The sequence below is a fragment of the Capricornis sumatraensis genome, chromosome 4 (assembly GCF_032405125.1).
Source record: "Capricornis sumatraensis isolate serow.1 chromosome 4, serow.2, whole genome shotgun sequence".
Classification (NCBI taxonomy): domain Eukaryota; kingdom Metazoa; phylum Chordata; class Mammalia; order Artiodactyla; family Bovidae; genus Capricornis; species Capricornis sumatraensis.
Genome location: NC_091072.1, coordinates 74,366,363 through 74,383,480, shown reverse-complemented (window position 1 = coordinate 74,383,480; position 17,118 = coordinate 74,366,363). Strand labels below are relative to the sequence as shown.

The window sequence follows — 17,118 nt, the reverse complement described above, 5'->3', positions numbered from 1 at the left end:
AAAGACCATAGTGTCCATGCACACCACATCCTGTATCTGGGGGTGCTCTGAGAGTGTCTCAAAATTAGAAATGGAAAGGGCTGAGCCACATACCTAGCCTGTTCCATCTCTAAGTCCACTCTGCCCCAGTTCCTTTCAGCTCAGGTCCACATCTTGATTCTACCACTTATCTCTTTATTTAGGTGTGGCGGGGGGGGGGGCATGCCATGCAGCCTGTGGGATTGTATTAGGTTGGTGCAAAAGTAACTGTGGTTTTTCATCACTGAACTTTGCCATTTGATACTGGAATACATTCTCAAATAAATGTGGTTATGCTATACGTCACTTTAATGCACATTTCTTGCTTTGTGTTTTTTTGTTAATAACATTACTTGCTGTTTATCTCATATTTATTTTAGACTATAGCTATCATGTTAGACCAAAGCAAATTCAAGCAATTATTTTTTTCCAAGTTCAAAATGGGTTGTAAAGCAACCGAGACAACTCACAACATCATCAACACATTGGTTCAGGAACTGCTAACAAACGTACAGTGCAGTGATGGTTTAAGAAGTTTTGCAAAGGAGACAAGAGACTTGAAGACGAGGAGCAGAGTGGCCAGCTATTGGAAGTTGACAATGACCAACTGAGAGCAATCATCAAAGTTGATCCTCTTACAACTATGTGAGAAGTTGCTGAAGAACTCAACAACAACCATTCTATGGTCATTCAGCATTTGAAGTAAGGTGATGGCACCCCACTCCAGTACTCTTGCCTGGAAAATCCCATGGATGGAGGAGCCTGATGGGCTGCAGTCTATGGGGTCTCGAAGAGTCGGGCACAACTGAGCGACTTCCCTTTCACTTTTCACTTTCATGCATTGGAGAAGGAAATGGCAACCCACTCCAGTGTTCTTGCCTGGAGAATCCCAGGGATGGCGGAGCCTGGTGGGCTGCTGTCTATGGGGTCACACAGAGTCGGACACTACTGAAGCGACTTAGCAGCAGCAGCAGAAAGATGAAAAAGCTCGATAAGTGAGTGCCTTAAGAACTGACCAAAAATCAAAATAATCATTGTTCTGAAGTGTCATCTTTTCTACTGTATGCAACAATGAACCATTTCTCGATCAAGATTGTGATGAATGACAAAAAGTGGCTTTTATATGACAACTGGTGACAACCAGCTCAGTGACTGGGCCAATAAAAAGCTCTAAAGCCATTCCTAAAGCTAAACTTGCATCAAAAAAGGTCATGGTCACTGTTTGGTGGTCTGCTGCCCGTCTGATCCGTGACAGCTTCCTGAATTCCAGAGAAACCATTACATCTGAGAGTATGCTCAGCAAATTGATGAGATGCACTGAAAACTGCAATGCCTGCAGCCAGCACCAGTCAACAGATAGGGCCCAATTCTCCATGACAACGCCCAACCGCACATCACACAACCAACCCTTCAAAAGTTGAACAGATCATGCTACAAAATTTTGCCTCATCAGCCATATTCACCGGACCTCTCGCCAAACCAACTACCACTTCTTCAAGCATCTCAACAACTTTTTGCATGGAAAATGCTTCCACAACCAGAAGGAAGCAGAAAATGCTTTCCAAGAGGTCGTTGAATCGTGAAGCATGGGTTTTTACATTACAGGAATAAATAAACTTATTTTTCATTGGTAAAAATGTGTTGATTGTAATTGTTCCTAGTTTGATTAATGAAGATGTGTTTGAGCCTAGTTATAATGATTTAAAATTAACAGTCTGAAACCACAATTACCTTTATACAGGTTGAGGAAGGCATAGCAACCCATTCCAGTATTCTTGCCTGGAGAATCCTCATGGACAGAGTAGCCTGGTGGGCTACAGTTCATAGCATCACAAAGAGTCGGACACGACTGAGCAACTAAGCACAGCACAGCATGTATACAGATATTTATAGCTATATGTACATATATAGTTTTTATAATTAAATGTTCATATGGCTGTAAAGAGTCAGCCATGACTGAAGTGACTAAACACACATGCGATAGTTTCCCAACCCAGGGACTGAACCTGAGTCCACTGGCAATGAAAGGACTGAGTCCTACCCACTGGACCACCAGGGAATTCCCAACGACTTATCTACTAAGTAACATTAGGAAAATCCCTCTAAGCCTTAGTCTTATCTTGAAGATGTTCTTTTTAGCCTAGTGCTAAAATAAGTGCTTAATAAATAAGGACAGTGGTGGTGGTAATAAAAATAGCTAAAATTCATCAAACGTTGGCCATGTGCTAAATGCTGTTTTAATTGTTTTGCAAATATAAACTTATTAATCCTCATAATAACATACTCAGAATAGTATTGTCCCACTTTACAGATGAAGAAATTGAGGCCCAGAGGGGTTAAATAAGTCTTAGCTCATATTTTTTAGGAAGCTGGGATGGAAACAAAATAATAATCTCAAGCACAAAAGATAAATCAGAAATGCAGTTCCAACCCACACTGTTCTTCACCATAACTTATTTTTGCCAAATCAGCAATTTTTTAAAGGAGCATCTTTGATGTTGTCTCTTTGAAACTAATAGTGATGACCAGGAAAATGTGCTGTTTAGTTGGTAAGTCATGTCCGACTCTCTTGCAACCCCATGAACTGTAGCCTGTCAGGCTCCTCTGTCCATGGGATTCTCCAGGCAAGAATACTGGAGTGAGTCACCATTTCCTTCTTCAGGGTATCTTCCCGACCGAGGGACTGAACCCATGTCTTTTGCATTGGCAGGCAGATTCTTAATCACTGAGCCACCAGGGGACTTCCAGAAAAACTATGGCTGCTCAAAACACTGACACCATTTCTCTGCACCAGAAACTCTAAATCTCTGTCAAATTATACCTTGAAAGGGCCAAATTTTAGGTGTTCTCAACACCTCCATAAAAACTCTAAGTTGAAGATAATAAAATTATCATTTTCTTACATGCTTCTATTACTTTATTCATCCATTTAAATATTTTCTTGTACTTTTGAAACCCACATTTGATTTTTACATAATTGTGGCAATCTCACAAAGCTTATTTAGACAGATAAGAGAGTAACCTCTACTCATAGCCTTTATAAACTAACTTGAGTTTAAAGTTTTTAGGTCATGAAGAGTGAACTAGGAAACTTTCTAACCTTTTTTTTTCTTTAAATTAAGGAATTAACAGATCTAATCCAAGTTTAATTCTCCCTCTTCCCCCAGATCTAATTTGTTATTTATTCACCAAGTTCTTCCCCCCAAGTTGATAATTAACTCATTGTTAGGACAATCATAGACCAAGGCAGTGAGGTTTTTTTCCCAGTATTTTTTCCACACATAGCAATGAAAATCTCTTTTAATAAGTGAAAAAACCAAACCCAAAACCCTACAGATAATGTTGGCAATAACTTCACATTTAAAGTGAAAAGTAGAGAAAAGTACAGTTAATTGTAAAAACAATGTAGAAATATAGAGTTGACTGAGCCCATTACACAAAACATAGATTTAACTCTGAATGCTTGTTTTTCCTTTAACCTTTATATCATTTCATACTTTAACATCAGCTGAATCAAATATCAGTACCTGGTACAGTGTAGGGGCTCACTAAATATCTGTTACACAAACGAAAAACAAATCATGCTAGCTCTCAGTCACCAGGTATCTTGACAAAGGAATGCCCACCTACATACTGAGTATCTGTCCATAAACTACATTCTCCCAGGTCTTGCCAATTACACGCTAATTAAAACAAAGTGGCTAATTAGTTTTCTTTGCAATGTCAAAGTAGAAGAAATACATACACTTATTTAAGAAGGCTGCTTCTGTTAAAGATATAACTTCCTTATACCAGTTCTTTGTCCTTAATAATTAATCAAGTTTTCTCCAAATACAGGGCTTCTAAGTTTCAGTCCTGGCCATTTCCAGGAAGGGCCTGGCTTTCATTCTTATCTGAAATTTTAGATGATGTATTTTTTTCAGGACTTGTTCAATCTGAAAAGCCAGTGCAGATCAATTTAACCAATCCCTTCAAGCAAGAGAATTAAAACGGTTTTACTGAAAAGTGATCCTTCCCTAGGCAAGTTCTATAATCCTTCCTTTCTGTAAAAATCTTAGAAGCTAACCCAGAACAATGCTTTAAACAAGCACAAACATAGCTGAAGCTGGTCGCATAAAAAATTACCAAATCACACAGGCACAGAAGTGATAAAATTTTGTTACTTGTGTGAACCAGTGCTATGCATCTTACTTCTTAAGGACTGTCTCCTGCACTGGCAGGGAGATTCTTAACCACTGTTTTCAAAAAGTCATTGAGAGGCATTTATTGAGTAATGAGAGGTCTTTTAGTTACCACAGGAAAGTCAGTCAACTCTTTAGGTTCTCAGTTTCTTCATCTCAAAAACAGCTAATAATTCACAAGGGATGGTTTTTGAGGATGAAATGAGAAAATAAAAGTATAACTTCTTTGAAAAGCATAAATTGCTATAAAAACTATTACAATTCTTAATCAAATTTCAAGCCAGTTAAAGGAAAAAAATATACTTTTTTTTTCCAGTTTAAGGAAAAAAATAATGGAATTAAAAATTATTCTGCCCAATGAAGAGAAATTGGAAAAAAGTAGAACTGATTAGTTCCATTGTCTGGTTTCACTAAATGTTAACAAGAAACCTCTTGTTTAACACTGTTGCTAAAAACCTTTCTAATCAAAACATTGTCCTATTTCAGGACATGTAGTAAGTAAAAGGAAAATAATTTCATCCTTCCTTGAGAACTCTACGTAGCTTTCTTCTTTTCCTCCTCGAGAAGAAAGCAGAAAAAGTTTCTGGTTGCTTGAAGATTCTGGTGTGTTAGTTCTAGTTTTGCTATACTAGCTTTTAAAAATGTAATGAGAGCTAACAGATTAGTATTGGCCAGCAGTAAAAACCCTCAACGTACATGCTGACAGTAGTAGTAAAATAGTGGCCTAGATCCTGGGAATACCTTGGAAAACCTGCACTCAGATGGAAATGAATCCTGCCTATCACACTACCCAAACCTTTGTCCAGCTACCTTCAGAAATCCTCAGAGACTGCTACCTGATTTGAACCCTGATGGAACTACTTCAGCTGTTGTCCATTAAAATAAAAAAATACACACAGTTAATCCTGTGTGTAACACACACAGCAAAACTTTTGGATTGCAAACCAAACCAAAACTTTAAAAATCAACAAGTCTATCTTCAAGGCTCATTCATTCGTTCAACAAATATTTGAGCACTTACCATGTGTCAAGCAGAGTTCTATTTGCTAAGTATATAAGATAAAAAGTGACAGACAAGGTCTTTGCTCTCATGCAGCTTCCATCCCACTGGGTAAGCTGGACAATTAAACACTGTGATTAAATGAAACACTGTGACTATTAAACACTGTGATCAATGCTGTGAAGAAAATACAAAGAGAGTAATTGGAGTGGTGGTAGGAAACGGGGCAGATACTTCAGATAGTGGTCAGGGAAGCCCTCTTTGAGTGAATGATATTTGAGCTGAAACCTGAATGAGGAGGAGGAGACAGCCAGCCAGGTGAAGAGAAAAGATGGGAGAGTTTTCTTACCAAAGAAAATAGCAAATGCAAAGTCCCTGAGGCAGGAATGATGGCAAGGGAATGAGAAGTATGAAATGATGACAGATATGAGTGGCAGCCAGTTTAAATAAGGATTTACCAGGGATGGTAGATTTTAATTTCATTCTAAGTGTGATGTGAAGTCAAACACTGTTAGATAATCATGTTTGTAAGATGAAGATATGTTTAGTACATTCTATGAGTATTAAATTGCTTATTACATGCATAATGGCTACATACAAAATGAAAAGGAAAGGCAAGGTCCTCACACTTAGAAGATTTACAGTGTTTTAAGGAAGCAATAATTCATAAATAGTGACAGCACTAAGGTGAAAAATGAAGTAAAAATAAAGTGCTAACTGAAGACTGGGGAGGGAGTCACGGATTCAAATAGAAGACTTTAGAAAAGGCTTCATATTTTTAAAGTAAATTTTTTTTTTCGACCTCTTAAAGAAAAAGGATTTCAGCAGGAGTGGGGGAAGGAGGGGAGTCTGAGGCTGTGGGAACTGCATGAGCAAAGGCACAGAGGCAGGAAAAGCCAGGGTGGGTCCAGGAAGCCATGAATCATTGCATGGCTACAATTGCATGGCTACAGTGCCAGGTGGGTGGGTAGTGATGTGAGAGAGAAGTCTGAAGAAATAGGCTGTCAGGGTGTGGGAGCTGGGGTCTTGAGTGGCATGTTGAGAAATTTAGACTGAATTTACTTGGGCTTTGGTTCCTCTTAAGTATCTAAAAGAATCTCTTCAGGTACTTGTTGAAACTGCTAATTTCCATGCCCCATCCCTCCAGATACATTGATTTGTAAGTCTAGGTGGGACCTAAGAAATCTCCTTTTTAAATGAACACCCCAGCTGATTCTAAAACAGGTAGTCAGGAAACCATACTTTGAAAATCAGTGTACTTTTTTTTTTTTTTTAATGACAAGTCTGGACTGAAAGGGAAAAACTGAAGCCAACTCTAAGGATTGCTCAAGGACTCTAACGAAAAGGGGGAACCTGACTTAGAAGACTGATAACAGAGCCTTTATTGGGACTTTCCTGGATGTCCAGTGGTTAAGACTCCAGAGGGGGTGTGAGTTCGATCCCTAGTCTGGAACTGTACCTCTCCCACATGGTGAGGTACAGTTAATAAAATAAAATTTAAAAAACTCTTTTTAAAAAAAGAGCCATTATCATTGTTGGGATAGAATCAACCAAAGCTGGAGATTAGATGTGGGAGGAGAGAAGAACAGAAGTGTTCAAGACAACTTCAAACCTTGTCCTTAGGGAAATTAGGTGGACACAGGTGCCTGGTGGAGAGAGACCATCTGCAAGGTCTAGGAGGTGTTGGAAATGCTGGGGGCTCAGGAGCTATGCAGAGGCACTAAACGCGCTGCTTAGGTACTCCAAAGTAAATGCAACACAAATTAAACAATATAAAAAGTTAATCATAAAATTCAGAAGGGAATTGAAGTGAGTACTTAAACCCAACTCTGGGTGGCAAAAAGACTTTTAAACATAAGAGCAACAGAAGAAATCCCAAGGAAAAAGATCTGTAGATAAGTAATAATATACCACATACAAAATTAAAATAACTAACATTTGACCATCAAACAAGCAATTGATATTCTTAAAACAAAGAACTTATTGGAATCCCTGAAGATCCAGTGGTTAGGACTTGGAGCTTTCACTGCTAGGGTACAGATTTGATCCTTGGTGTGGGAACTAAGATCCTGCAAGCAGCAAAGTTATCCCCTCCCAAAAAAACCCATTAAGAATAGTTTCTGTGTGGAATAGTGGAAGATATTAAATAACTTGGCAGCTTAAACATCTTGTCATAAAGAGACTTGCTTTATATGCACTAAAGATGATTGGGCTTTGTGGCATAGACTGGCAGGGCTCTTTCGATGTACTTTACCAGACTGTCAAGTGTCAATCTAGGAGAGTGCCTAAATATACCAATTGTTGTAACTTACATTGTCTTGAAGGTACAAATACATTAAATTGCCCCCAAGCTCCACTAAGCCTTGCTACCTCTAAGGAAACTACATTTACTACATCCAGTCTTTCCTGAGGCTCCATATATCTAAACTGTGTGCAGGATTAGGGACGGGACAGGAAATCATTTCACAATGTGAGCAGTGACTCATAAGTTATCCTTTTAGCATATAGAATCAATAGCTCAACCCTCTCATCTTACAGGCGAGGCTCAGAGAGGGTCAAAGACTTGCCAAAGATCACCTAAGTGGCTGATTCCCAATACCGAGTCAGGAATCCTGATTCTCAAATGGCATCCCTTCCATTTTGTAGTGCTGCTCCATCCATCACGAGCTGTGGATTCTCAAAACAAGTGATATTTAAAACACCACAATTGCAACTTCTATATGCTTTCTACTTTATCACTCTGCTCATTCAGTTTGGCCTAATAAAAACCTGTACTCCCTCCCTCAAAGCCTCAAATAAATGAGAGAACTCCAAAAAACAAACAAAAAACATAATTAAATGTTCAGACATTTAAAAATGGGAACAGATTAACCAAAAGACAATTCACAGAAATGAAAATGAAGGTATGAAAAATATTCACTCTTACTAGTAATGAGATAAATATATATTAAATCTCTTTGCGTATCAAATTAGTAAAGATTAAAAAAAAATAAGATTCAAAGTTACAAAGATACACAAAGATAGGCCCTCACAATCACTGCAAGTGAGAATATTAATCTAGTCTTTATGAAAACGCAATTTGACAGCAGTATTTTTAAAATTTTCATGCTCTTTAACCCACTAATTAAACTTCTGAGAATCTAACCTAAGGAAATAATGAGTGATTTGTACAAAAATTTATGCATAAATTTGTTCTCAATTTTTTTCACTTGTTAATAATGGTGTAAAAAATCAAAACATCCAAACACATAGTTAAAATTTGCACCATTGATAGAATAGGGTATTAAACATCTATTTAAATTGTTTTCAAATAATTTTGATATTGAGGAAAACCATGACATGATGTAGAATGGAAAAGCAGGTACAAAATTCTACTGTAGTATAATGAACCCAACTACCTGTATGTTTATGCGAGTGTGTCTATGTGTATCAAAGAAAAAAAAAGACTTAAAGAAAGTGAAGTGAAAGATGCTCAGGCATGTCTGACTCTCTGCAATCCCATGGACTATACAGTCCATGGAATTCTCCAGGCCAGAATACTGGAGTGGGTAGCCTTTCCCTTCTTCAGGGGATCTTCCCAATCCAGGGATCGAACTCAGGTCTCCCACATTGCGGGCAGATTCTTTATCAACTGAGCTATCAGGGAAGCAAATAGGACTTCTCACCAGAACAAATTATGGGCTAGTCCATCTTCATAATTTATTTTTTCCCTGGTTTTCTATTCTTAGCAATATAATTCTTATTTTCAAAATATGTATGTTTGTATATATGAATATAGAACAAGAATTATATATAACATGAAAAAAGATTTTTTAAATGATTAATTTGTAAATCACTCACATAGAGGTGTTGAAGTCATGGAAATAGATCAGATTGTTCAGGGAGAGAGTATAAGGAGAACGGGATGCTGGAGAGGGTCAGAGCAAACACACATTTAAGGGGCAAAAAGACTGAATTAGTGAAGGAGCATAGAAGGAAGTAGCTAGATGGAGAACCAGGCACTGTCACATCAAGAATGCCACATGAGGGACTTCCCTGGTGGTCCAGTGGTTAAGAAATCTGTACTGCAGGGGGTGCAGGTTTGATCCCTGGTTGGGAAACTAATATCCAGCATGCCACATGGTGTGGCCACAAAAAAGAAAGCCACATAATACGAAGAACCAGAAAAGTTGTGCACATGGTCAAATGTTGCCAACAGTAAGGAGGAGGATAGTGACAGGGCCATTAGAGGGAAATCACTGGCTACTACACATGAACAGACTGGTTTCCTCTAGTTCTGGTGAAAGAAAGTGAAAGTGTTAGTCACTCAGTCGTATCCAACTCTTTATGACCCCATAGACTGTAGTCCACTAGGCTCCTCTGTCCGTGGAATGCTCCAGGCAAGAATATTGGAGTGGGTTGCCATTCCCTTCTCCAGGGGATCTTCCTGACCCAGGGATCGAACCTGGGTCTCCAGCATTATAGGCAGATTCTTACCATCTGAGCCACCAGGGAAACTTCTAATTCTGGTGGTGGAAGGCAAATCTGAGCAAATGGTACCTATTCAATAAATGAAGAAAAGCAGTCCTGTGCCTAAATTATCTGCTTAAACTGCAGTTTATGGGGGGAAAAAAGACTGTGGAAATCTAAAACCAAGTAAAAGCATATTAGGATGACTAATGTATTGGTAACGAAACAAAAATTGGCAATACTTTGGTGTACAAGAAAAAACATGTTTGAGGAATTGTAAAGTTTCCATATAGTAAGCTCTGTTATAGAATAATAAAGGGAAAAAACAGCTCCACACTTGTTATCAGAAGGACAAAAGGACTGTTACCTTTTTTCCCTAAAAATGCAGGTTCTCAGTTTCAGAGCAGTATTCAGATATTATTTAAAAGTAAAAATAACGTAAAATATCACAGTATCATGTTAACTTCTTGAGACTGGGCATGTGAAGTTTCTAGAAACATTTTCAAATATAAACAAATCATTTGACATGCTAAATAATGGATTGTTTGTTGAGTCAGACCTTGTCTTTTTGTAATAATCAGATGAAATTAACCTTCTCATAGGCCATTAATTAAATATACAATTTGTCAATGATAAACAAATGTCCTAGTCTGGAGAGGGGATGTTGATAATAGGGGTGGATATGGACTTCCAGCCTACAGAACTGAGAGATAATAAATAAATGTTGGCTTAAGAAACTAAAAAAAAAAACACACAAAAAAAACCCTCGTCTTTTTAATGAAAAGACGTCTGCATAGCACAATAACTTGACTGAGTCTCAAGGACTCTCTATCCAGCCACAGAATAAACACACCAGAATGGTCCTACCAGGAGTACCATTTACCATAGAATCTCAATCCTGCAACCCTCAAGCAGAAACTACTTAATTTACAACCACTCATTCTGTTACTAAAGAACCTTGAGAGTCTGTGTTAAGTAACTTAACATCACCTGGAGATTACTGTACACAATCCAAAATAAAATACCTAAACTTCCTATCAAAAAACATGCAGTGAATAGACCATGCATCTGTGCTCAGTCGTATTGGAGTCTTTTTGCAACCCCATGGGCTGTAGCCCACCAGTCTCCTCTGTCCATGGGATTTCCCAGGTAAGAATACTGGACTGGGTTGCCATTTCCTCCTTCAGGGGATCTTCCCGACCTAGAGGTCGAAGCTGCATCTCTTGTGCCTCCTGCATTGGCAGGCGGATGGATTCTTTATCACTGCACCACCTGGAAAGCCAGTTCATCAAGTACCATGGCTCAAATTGCCAGAGGAAACAACCATCACCTGTATTATTAATTCAAAATCTCTACTTTAAAAAAGAAAAACATATAGAAGAGGCTGTGGCATGTACACTGGCACACAGCAGGCAGTAACTCTAGATGAAGAATCCTCAAGAATACCATAAACTTCAGATCATTAACACTCTGCAAAGAACCGTCAAACATTTCTGACCTCTTCCTCCCCCACCCTATCCCCTGCTCCCCCCACCCCAGAAAAAGAAAGAAAAAAACATTTTGAGGCTACCTTAGCAAGAAAAAGTATCCTCTGTCATTAAGGTATGCTGTTAACAGAATTGTTTTCACTTCTGAAGCTTTCTTTTCTTAGAATTATGAGATTAAAATTTGGCCCACCTTTAAACAGTATCTGGAACAAATTTGAATGTACCAAGTTAAACAAAGTTACACAATGGACCAATTTTTACAAATGACACTGTTTTACTAATGTTGCCAATACACTGTTCTCTTCCCAGAGGCTGCTCTAGAGTTCAGGGACTACAAGATAATAACGCTTCCAGGCCCAATACTGAAACGTGAAAATAGCCCCATCAGCTATCTACCAAACTGCACAGAATTAATGACAAAGTCATAATTCCATTATCAAAATGCTATAATGTTGACAGAACACAATATGAGTGACACAAATACACGGACTAAAGAGAATCACTCAGTATTGCTCAGAGGTTTTTGTTGTTTATTCTGTTTTGTGTTCAAGGAAAAGTAGAAGAGGGATTTTAAAAAAACTGTATGTTCTGTGCTCCTACAGCACTCTGGGTTGATCTCTAGTATAGCACTGATACTCTAAGTTGTATCTACTTACCTGTCTAACCCATTTGATTTTATTCTTTTAGGATAGGAACATTTAGAACTTTGAATTCACAGAATCGATGATACAAGCAGCACCCAATAAATGTTCTGTCCAAAAAATAACTTCTAAAAGTGATTACTGAGTACCATGCTATGTGTTGTTCTGTCAATGCAAAACAAATACACACACACACTCCCTTTTTTGAAGGTCGACCTAAAACATGATCATCCTTCATCCAGGTTATAACTCCGCAGGAACTTAAGAAGTGCTCGTTGAGGCTCATCTTCTGTGTCTACATCAGACCTCAGAACAAAGCATTATTTCATGGTTTCTTAAATACTTATCATTTGTTACTAGTAATTATGCAGATGAAAAGTATTCTATTTAATCAACTAAAGCAAGAGCAAACGAAAGAATATCCAATGCAATAGAAAACCTCTCTCCTTTTAAAAGGTCACTGTCTTAATGGCTAATAACTCCCTAAGTATCTTTGACTAACCTGAAAAGTCAAGTCAATAGAATCATCTGGATTAGGCAGAGTTTTGAAAGCTCGAATTTAGTGAAAGATAATATTAGCTCAAATATCTCTCATCAGGATTGTAAGCACCAGTAAGGAAGGGTGCCAGATGGTTAGCTCCTAGCTCCTACAGCTTCAGGCTTAGTAGGTGTAGCCTGGGGTGTACAATTACCTTATATTAACACCCACGTATTGACAGGTGCCAGCGACTTGTACACGATAGCGATTCTGGGGTGACACAGGCCTGGTATAGTATCAACGGGTCTCAAAAATGTGTAAGAATCTTAAAGGGTTCAGCTGGCAGAATGGAAGGGGAGAAATATCGAAGAGGAAGAGAATGGCTGAAAATGAAGAATGAAAAACAACAGTTAGATTACCAGAATATTTCTCTGGGAAACTATTTTGAATTTTGAACTGCCGCTTTCTTCCACCACACGTATATAGTGAGAAAGGAGTGTTCCTGAGGCAAGAGGAGGGGGTCCGATCAGTTCCCGCCCTCAGTCAGCAAAGGCTCCGCTCTACATAATTACTCCCAACCCCATTCTTGCCTGGAGAATCCCAGGGACAGGGGAGCCTGGTGGGCTGCAGTCTATGGGGTCACACAGAGTCGGACACGACTGAAGCGACTTAGCAGTAGCAGCAGCAGCCAGCACAGTACCCAGAAGTAAGGAAGGAGCAAAGGATCAGCAGTTCCTCCACTCCCTTTCTCGAGAGGGAGGGGTTCACGCTCCTTGTATTCCCCTCACCCGAAGAAGTCGCGGGAGAAAGAGGGTGTGGAGGGAATCCGGGGTCTCCGTGGACTCTCCGGCTGCGGAGGATGTGGAGAGAGAAGACCCTTACCTGGCTAAAAGCGGTCTTGTCTTCTGCGCTGCTATCAGCCCCGCCACGGGTCCCTGGCGTTCTGCCTCGCGCACCTGTCGCGACCTAGCTGCAGCACCTACAGCTCTCTGCGGCCCCGCCCCGGTCTGGCTCAGAGCCCCGCCCAGACCCCGCCCACAGCCGCGGAGGCGCGCACGTCGGCCCGCCTCCTGCGCGGCCTCGGGGTGGGCGTGCGCGCCGCTGGTTGCGTGTTTGCTGCTTGAGGCTGTTCGCTGTGCTTCGCGTCGCGGCGTAGGAGCCGTGAAGGGCGTGGCTGCATTTTTGTGGGACTGCTTCTAAACTCTGCTTTCTGGGGAGAGCGTGCACCTGCACGGCCTAGAGCTCAGTGCTTCTGTACTTTGGCTTTAAACCTTTGACTCCCAGCTACCACAGTTTTTGACTCAATAGCGACTAGAAGTTTTGTCCTGGTTCAAGTGTAGGCCAGTCGCCAACCAGGTTCTTGGTGCCTTTGGGGTAAGTTCTGTGCAGGGAGGGTGTTTTAAAGGAGGCCGTAGGGTGTAGTGGAAAGAGCTATAAATTAATCCTGGCTCAACCGCTTAACTCCAAATCATTTCACCTGACTAGAGCACAGTTTCTTCATGTAAATGAAGGGGCTAGACAAAGGCAGGTCTCCCAAGTTCTCCTGCAGCTCTAGCCGTTATTATTCCTTCATTTAGAGCTCTGCTCTAAACGTTAAGAGTTCGTTAGGAGGCCTAGCACTTAGCCTTCCTGGCCCCAGATTTTGCCCCAGGTACGTGTGGTCTGAGTGAGTGCCCTTCCAGAGTATCTTTTCCTTTTCTTTCAAACTACAAGTTTTCTGCAGTTTTCGGAATTCAAGTAGCTTGATAAGTACTAGAAGTGGCTCGTGGTAGTAAACACCTGTATTTACACTTTCTAATGGCAAATAGATGGGGAAACACTGGAAACAGTGTCAGACTTTATTTTGGGGGGCTCCAAAATCACTGCAGATGGTGATTGCAGCCATGAAATTAAAAGACGCTTACTCCTTGGAAGAAAAGTTATGAGCAGCCTAGATAGCATATTCAAAAGCAGAGACATTACTTTGCCGACTAAGCTTTGTCTCGTCAAGGCTATGGTTTTTCCAGTAGTCAAGTATGGATGTGAGAGTTGGACTGTGAAGAAAGCTGAGCGCCGAAGAATTGATGCTTTTGAACTGTGGTGTTGGAGAAGACTCTTGAGAGTCCCTTGGACTGCAAGGAGATCCAACCAGTCCATTCTAAAGATCAGTCCTGGGTGTTCTTTGGAAGGAATGATGCTAAAGCTGAAACTCCAGTACTTTGGCCACTTCATGCGAAGAGCTGACTCATTTAGAAAAGACTCTGGGAGGGACTGGGGGTAGGAGGGGAAGGGGACGAGAGAGGATGAGATAGCTGGATGGCATCACCGACTCGATGGATGTGAGTTTGAGTGAACTCCGGGAGTTGGTGATGGACAGGGAAGGCTGGCATGCTGCAGTCCATGGGGTCTCGAAGAGTCGGACAGGACTGAGTGACTTCACTTTCACTTTTCAGTTTCATACATTGGAGAAGGAAATGGCAGCTGACTCCGGTGTTCTTGCCTGGAGAATCTCAGGGACGGGGGAGCCTGGTGGGCTGCCGTCTATGCGGTCGCACAGAGTCGGACACGACTGAAGTGACTTAGCAGCAGCAAAGCAGTTAAGGGGCTTCCTAGGTGGCACTAGTGGTAAAGAACCCGCCTGCCAATGCAAGGGATGTAAGAGACAGCGGTTCGATCCCAGAGTTGGGAAGGTCCCCTGGAGGAGGAAATGACAACCCACTCCAGTATACTTGCCTGGAGAATCCCATGGCGAGGAGCCTGGCGGGCTACTGTCCATAGATAGCAAAGAGTCCGACCTGACTGAAGCAAGTTAGCACCCACGCATGCAAAGCAGCTAGTTAAGGACGGTTGCTATAGACCAGTCACTTCTTTTGTTCTTTCAAATACCAAGTCTAGATTAACTGTGGATAGATATCAAGCATCAAGACTCATATTCCCATGCTACCTGCCAGTTTTGTTAAGAGTCCTAGCAAATATATAGGATGGTACTTCAGAAAATGCATCCCATTAGGTGTGGTGTTCCTTTAATAAATTCCCTGTCTCCCTTTTTTTTTTTTTAAACAGCCAATAAAGGGCCTTATTCTCTGCTAAAGAAATTAGGAAGACTAACTGAGGTCAGAATTTTGGACCTAGATTTCAGTCTTGACTCAGCCACTTACCAATTAGGCAAATTACTACTTGTTCTTCTGCACCTCTTTTGGTACCCTCTTGGTAATAGAGCTAGTTGTACACTGCAGTTGGCTTTTACCATTTTGCAGGACTGATTACTGGGGATTCCACGTGGCTCAGTGGTTAAAAGAATCCACCAATGCAAGAGCTGCAGGAGATGTGGATTTGATCCCTGGATAGGGTAGATCCCTTGGAGAAGGAAATGGCAACCCACTCCAGTATTCTTTCTGGGATAATCCCGTGGACAAGCACCTAAGACTGATCTCTGTATTTGGAGGGATTTTTATGAGTCAGTTGTTAAGCATAACCACTATTAAAAGTCAAATTATATAAACTAACAAGTATGTTAAGAGGTAATAAATGCTGAAAATGTCACTTTTCTTTACTTCACTTTACTAATAACTCTAAACATTGTCCACTGTATCTGTAGGATGGAAACATATAACATTGTATATGTTTCTTCCCAACTATTCATGTTTGTGTGTTTGTCACACTTGTAGCATGAAATTGGCTACAATAGGAGTATTTACACATGGAAATTGGCAAATACTACAAACAAGGACTTGGTTTCTTGTTGTATTCATTTTGTAGACCAACTGTAGGCAATTTTTTCTGTAAACAGCTTATTAGTAAATATTTAAGGCCTTCCAGTACATACAGTCTTTGTCACAACTAGTCAACTTTTACACTAAAAGTGGGCATAATTATGTTCTGATAGTGCTTTATTACAAAAACAAACAGTAGGCTAATGGAGAAAATATTAATACTTAACAGTGTATCAAATCTGTGGCCTTGACATTTTGAGTAGCACAAAAAGTTTAAGTATTTTTCCAGTATTCTAAAGTTATTATCCAGTTCCATAAAGAAGTTGCTTGTGTCATAGATATATGAATGAAGCTCCCAACAGTGAAGTTCACTATTTTTCTTTTGTCTTACTACTGAGTAAAACAAAAAAGGTCAGTTTTCATTCCAATCCCAAAGAAAGGCAATGCCAAAGAATGCTCAAACTACTGCACAATTGCACTCATCTCACACCCTGGCAAAGTGATGCTCAAAATTCTCCAAGCCAGGCTTCAACAGTACAAGAGCCGTGAACTTCCAGATGTTCAAGCTGGTTTTAGAAAAGGCATAGGAACCAGAGATCAAATTGCCAACATCCACTGGATTGTTGAAAAAGCCAGAGAGTTTCAGAAAAACATCTACTTCTGCTTTATTGATTACGCCAAAGCCCTTGACCGTGTGGATCACAGTAAACTGGGCAAAATTCCAATGAGATGGGTATATCAGACCACCTGACCTGCCTCCTGAGAAATCTGTATGCAGGTCAAGAAGCAACAGTTAGAACCAAACATGGAGCAGCAGACTGGTTCCAAATTGGGAAAGGAGTACATCAAGGTTGTATATTGTCACCCTGCTTATTTAACTTCTATGCAGAGTACATCATGAGAAATACTGGGCTGGAGGAAGCACAAGCTGGAATCGAGATTGCCAGGGGAAATATCAATAACCTCAGATATGCAGATGACACCACCCTTATGACAGAAAACGAAGAAGTACTAAAGAGCCTCTTGATGAAAATGAAAGAGGAGAGTGAAAAAGTTGGCTTAAACCTCAAGATTCAGAAAACTAAGATCATGGCATCTGGCCCCATCACTTCATGGCAAATAGATGGGGAAACAGTGAGAGACTTTATTTTCTTGGGCTCCAAAATCACTGC

General features: G+C 40.3%; 2 protein-coding genes across 5 annotated transcripts in view; both read right to left on the bottom strand.

Moving 5' to 3' along the window:
• Positions 1-13,203, bottom strand: part of LIMA1 (LIM domain and actin binding 1) — a 90,426-nt gene extending 77,223 nt beyond the window's left edge. For all 4 annotated transcript variants that reach the window (XM_068969801.1, XM_068969803.1, XM_068969802.1 and 1 more), the window contains exon 1: positions 13,137-13,203. The gene's annotated coding sequence lies outside the window, so the exon portion shown is untranslated. The remainder of the gene's footprint in view (positions 1-13,136) is intronic.
• Positions 13,133-17,118, bottom strand: part of FAM186A (family with sequence similarity 186 member A) — a 130,101-nt gene continuing 126,115 nt past the window's right edge. The window contains exon 12 of the mRNA XM_068971425.1: positions 13,133-13,428. Coding sequence (XP_068827526.1) covers positions 13,133-13,428 — 296 coding nt within the window. The remainder of the gene's footprint in view (positions 13,429-17,118) is intronic.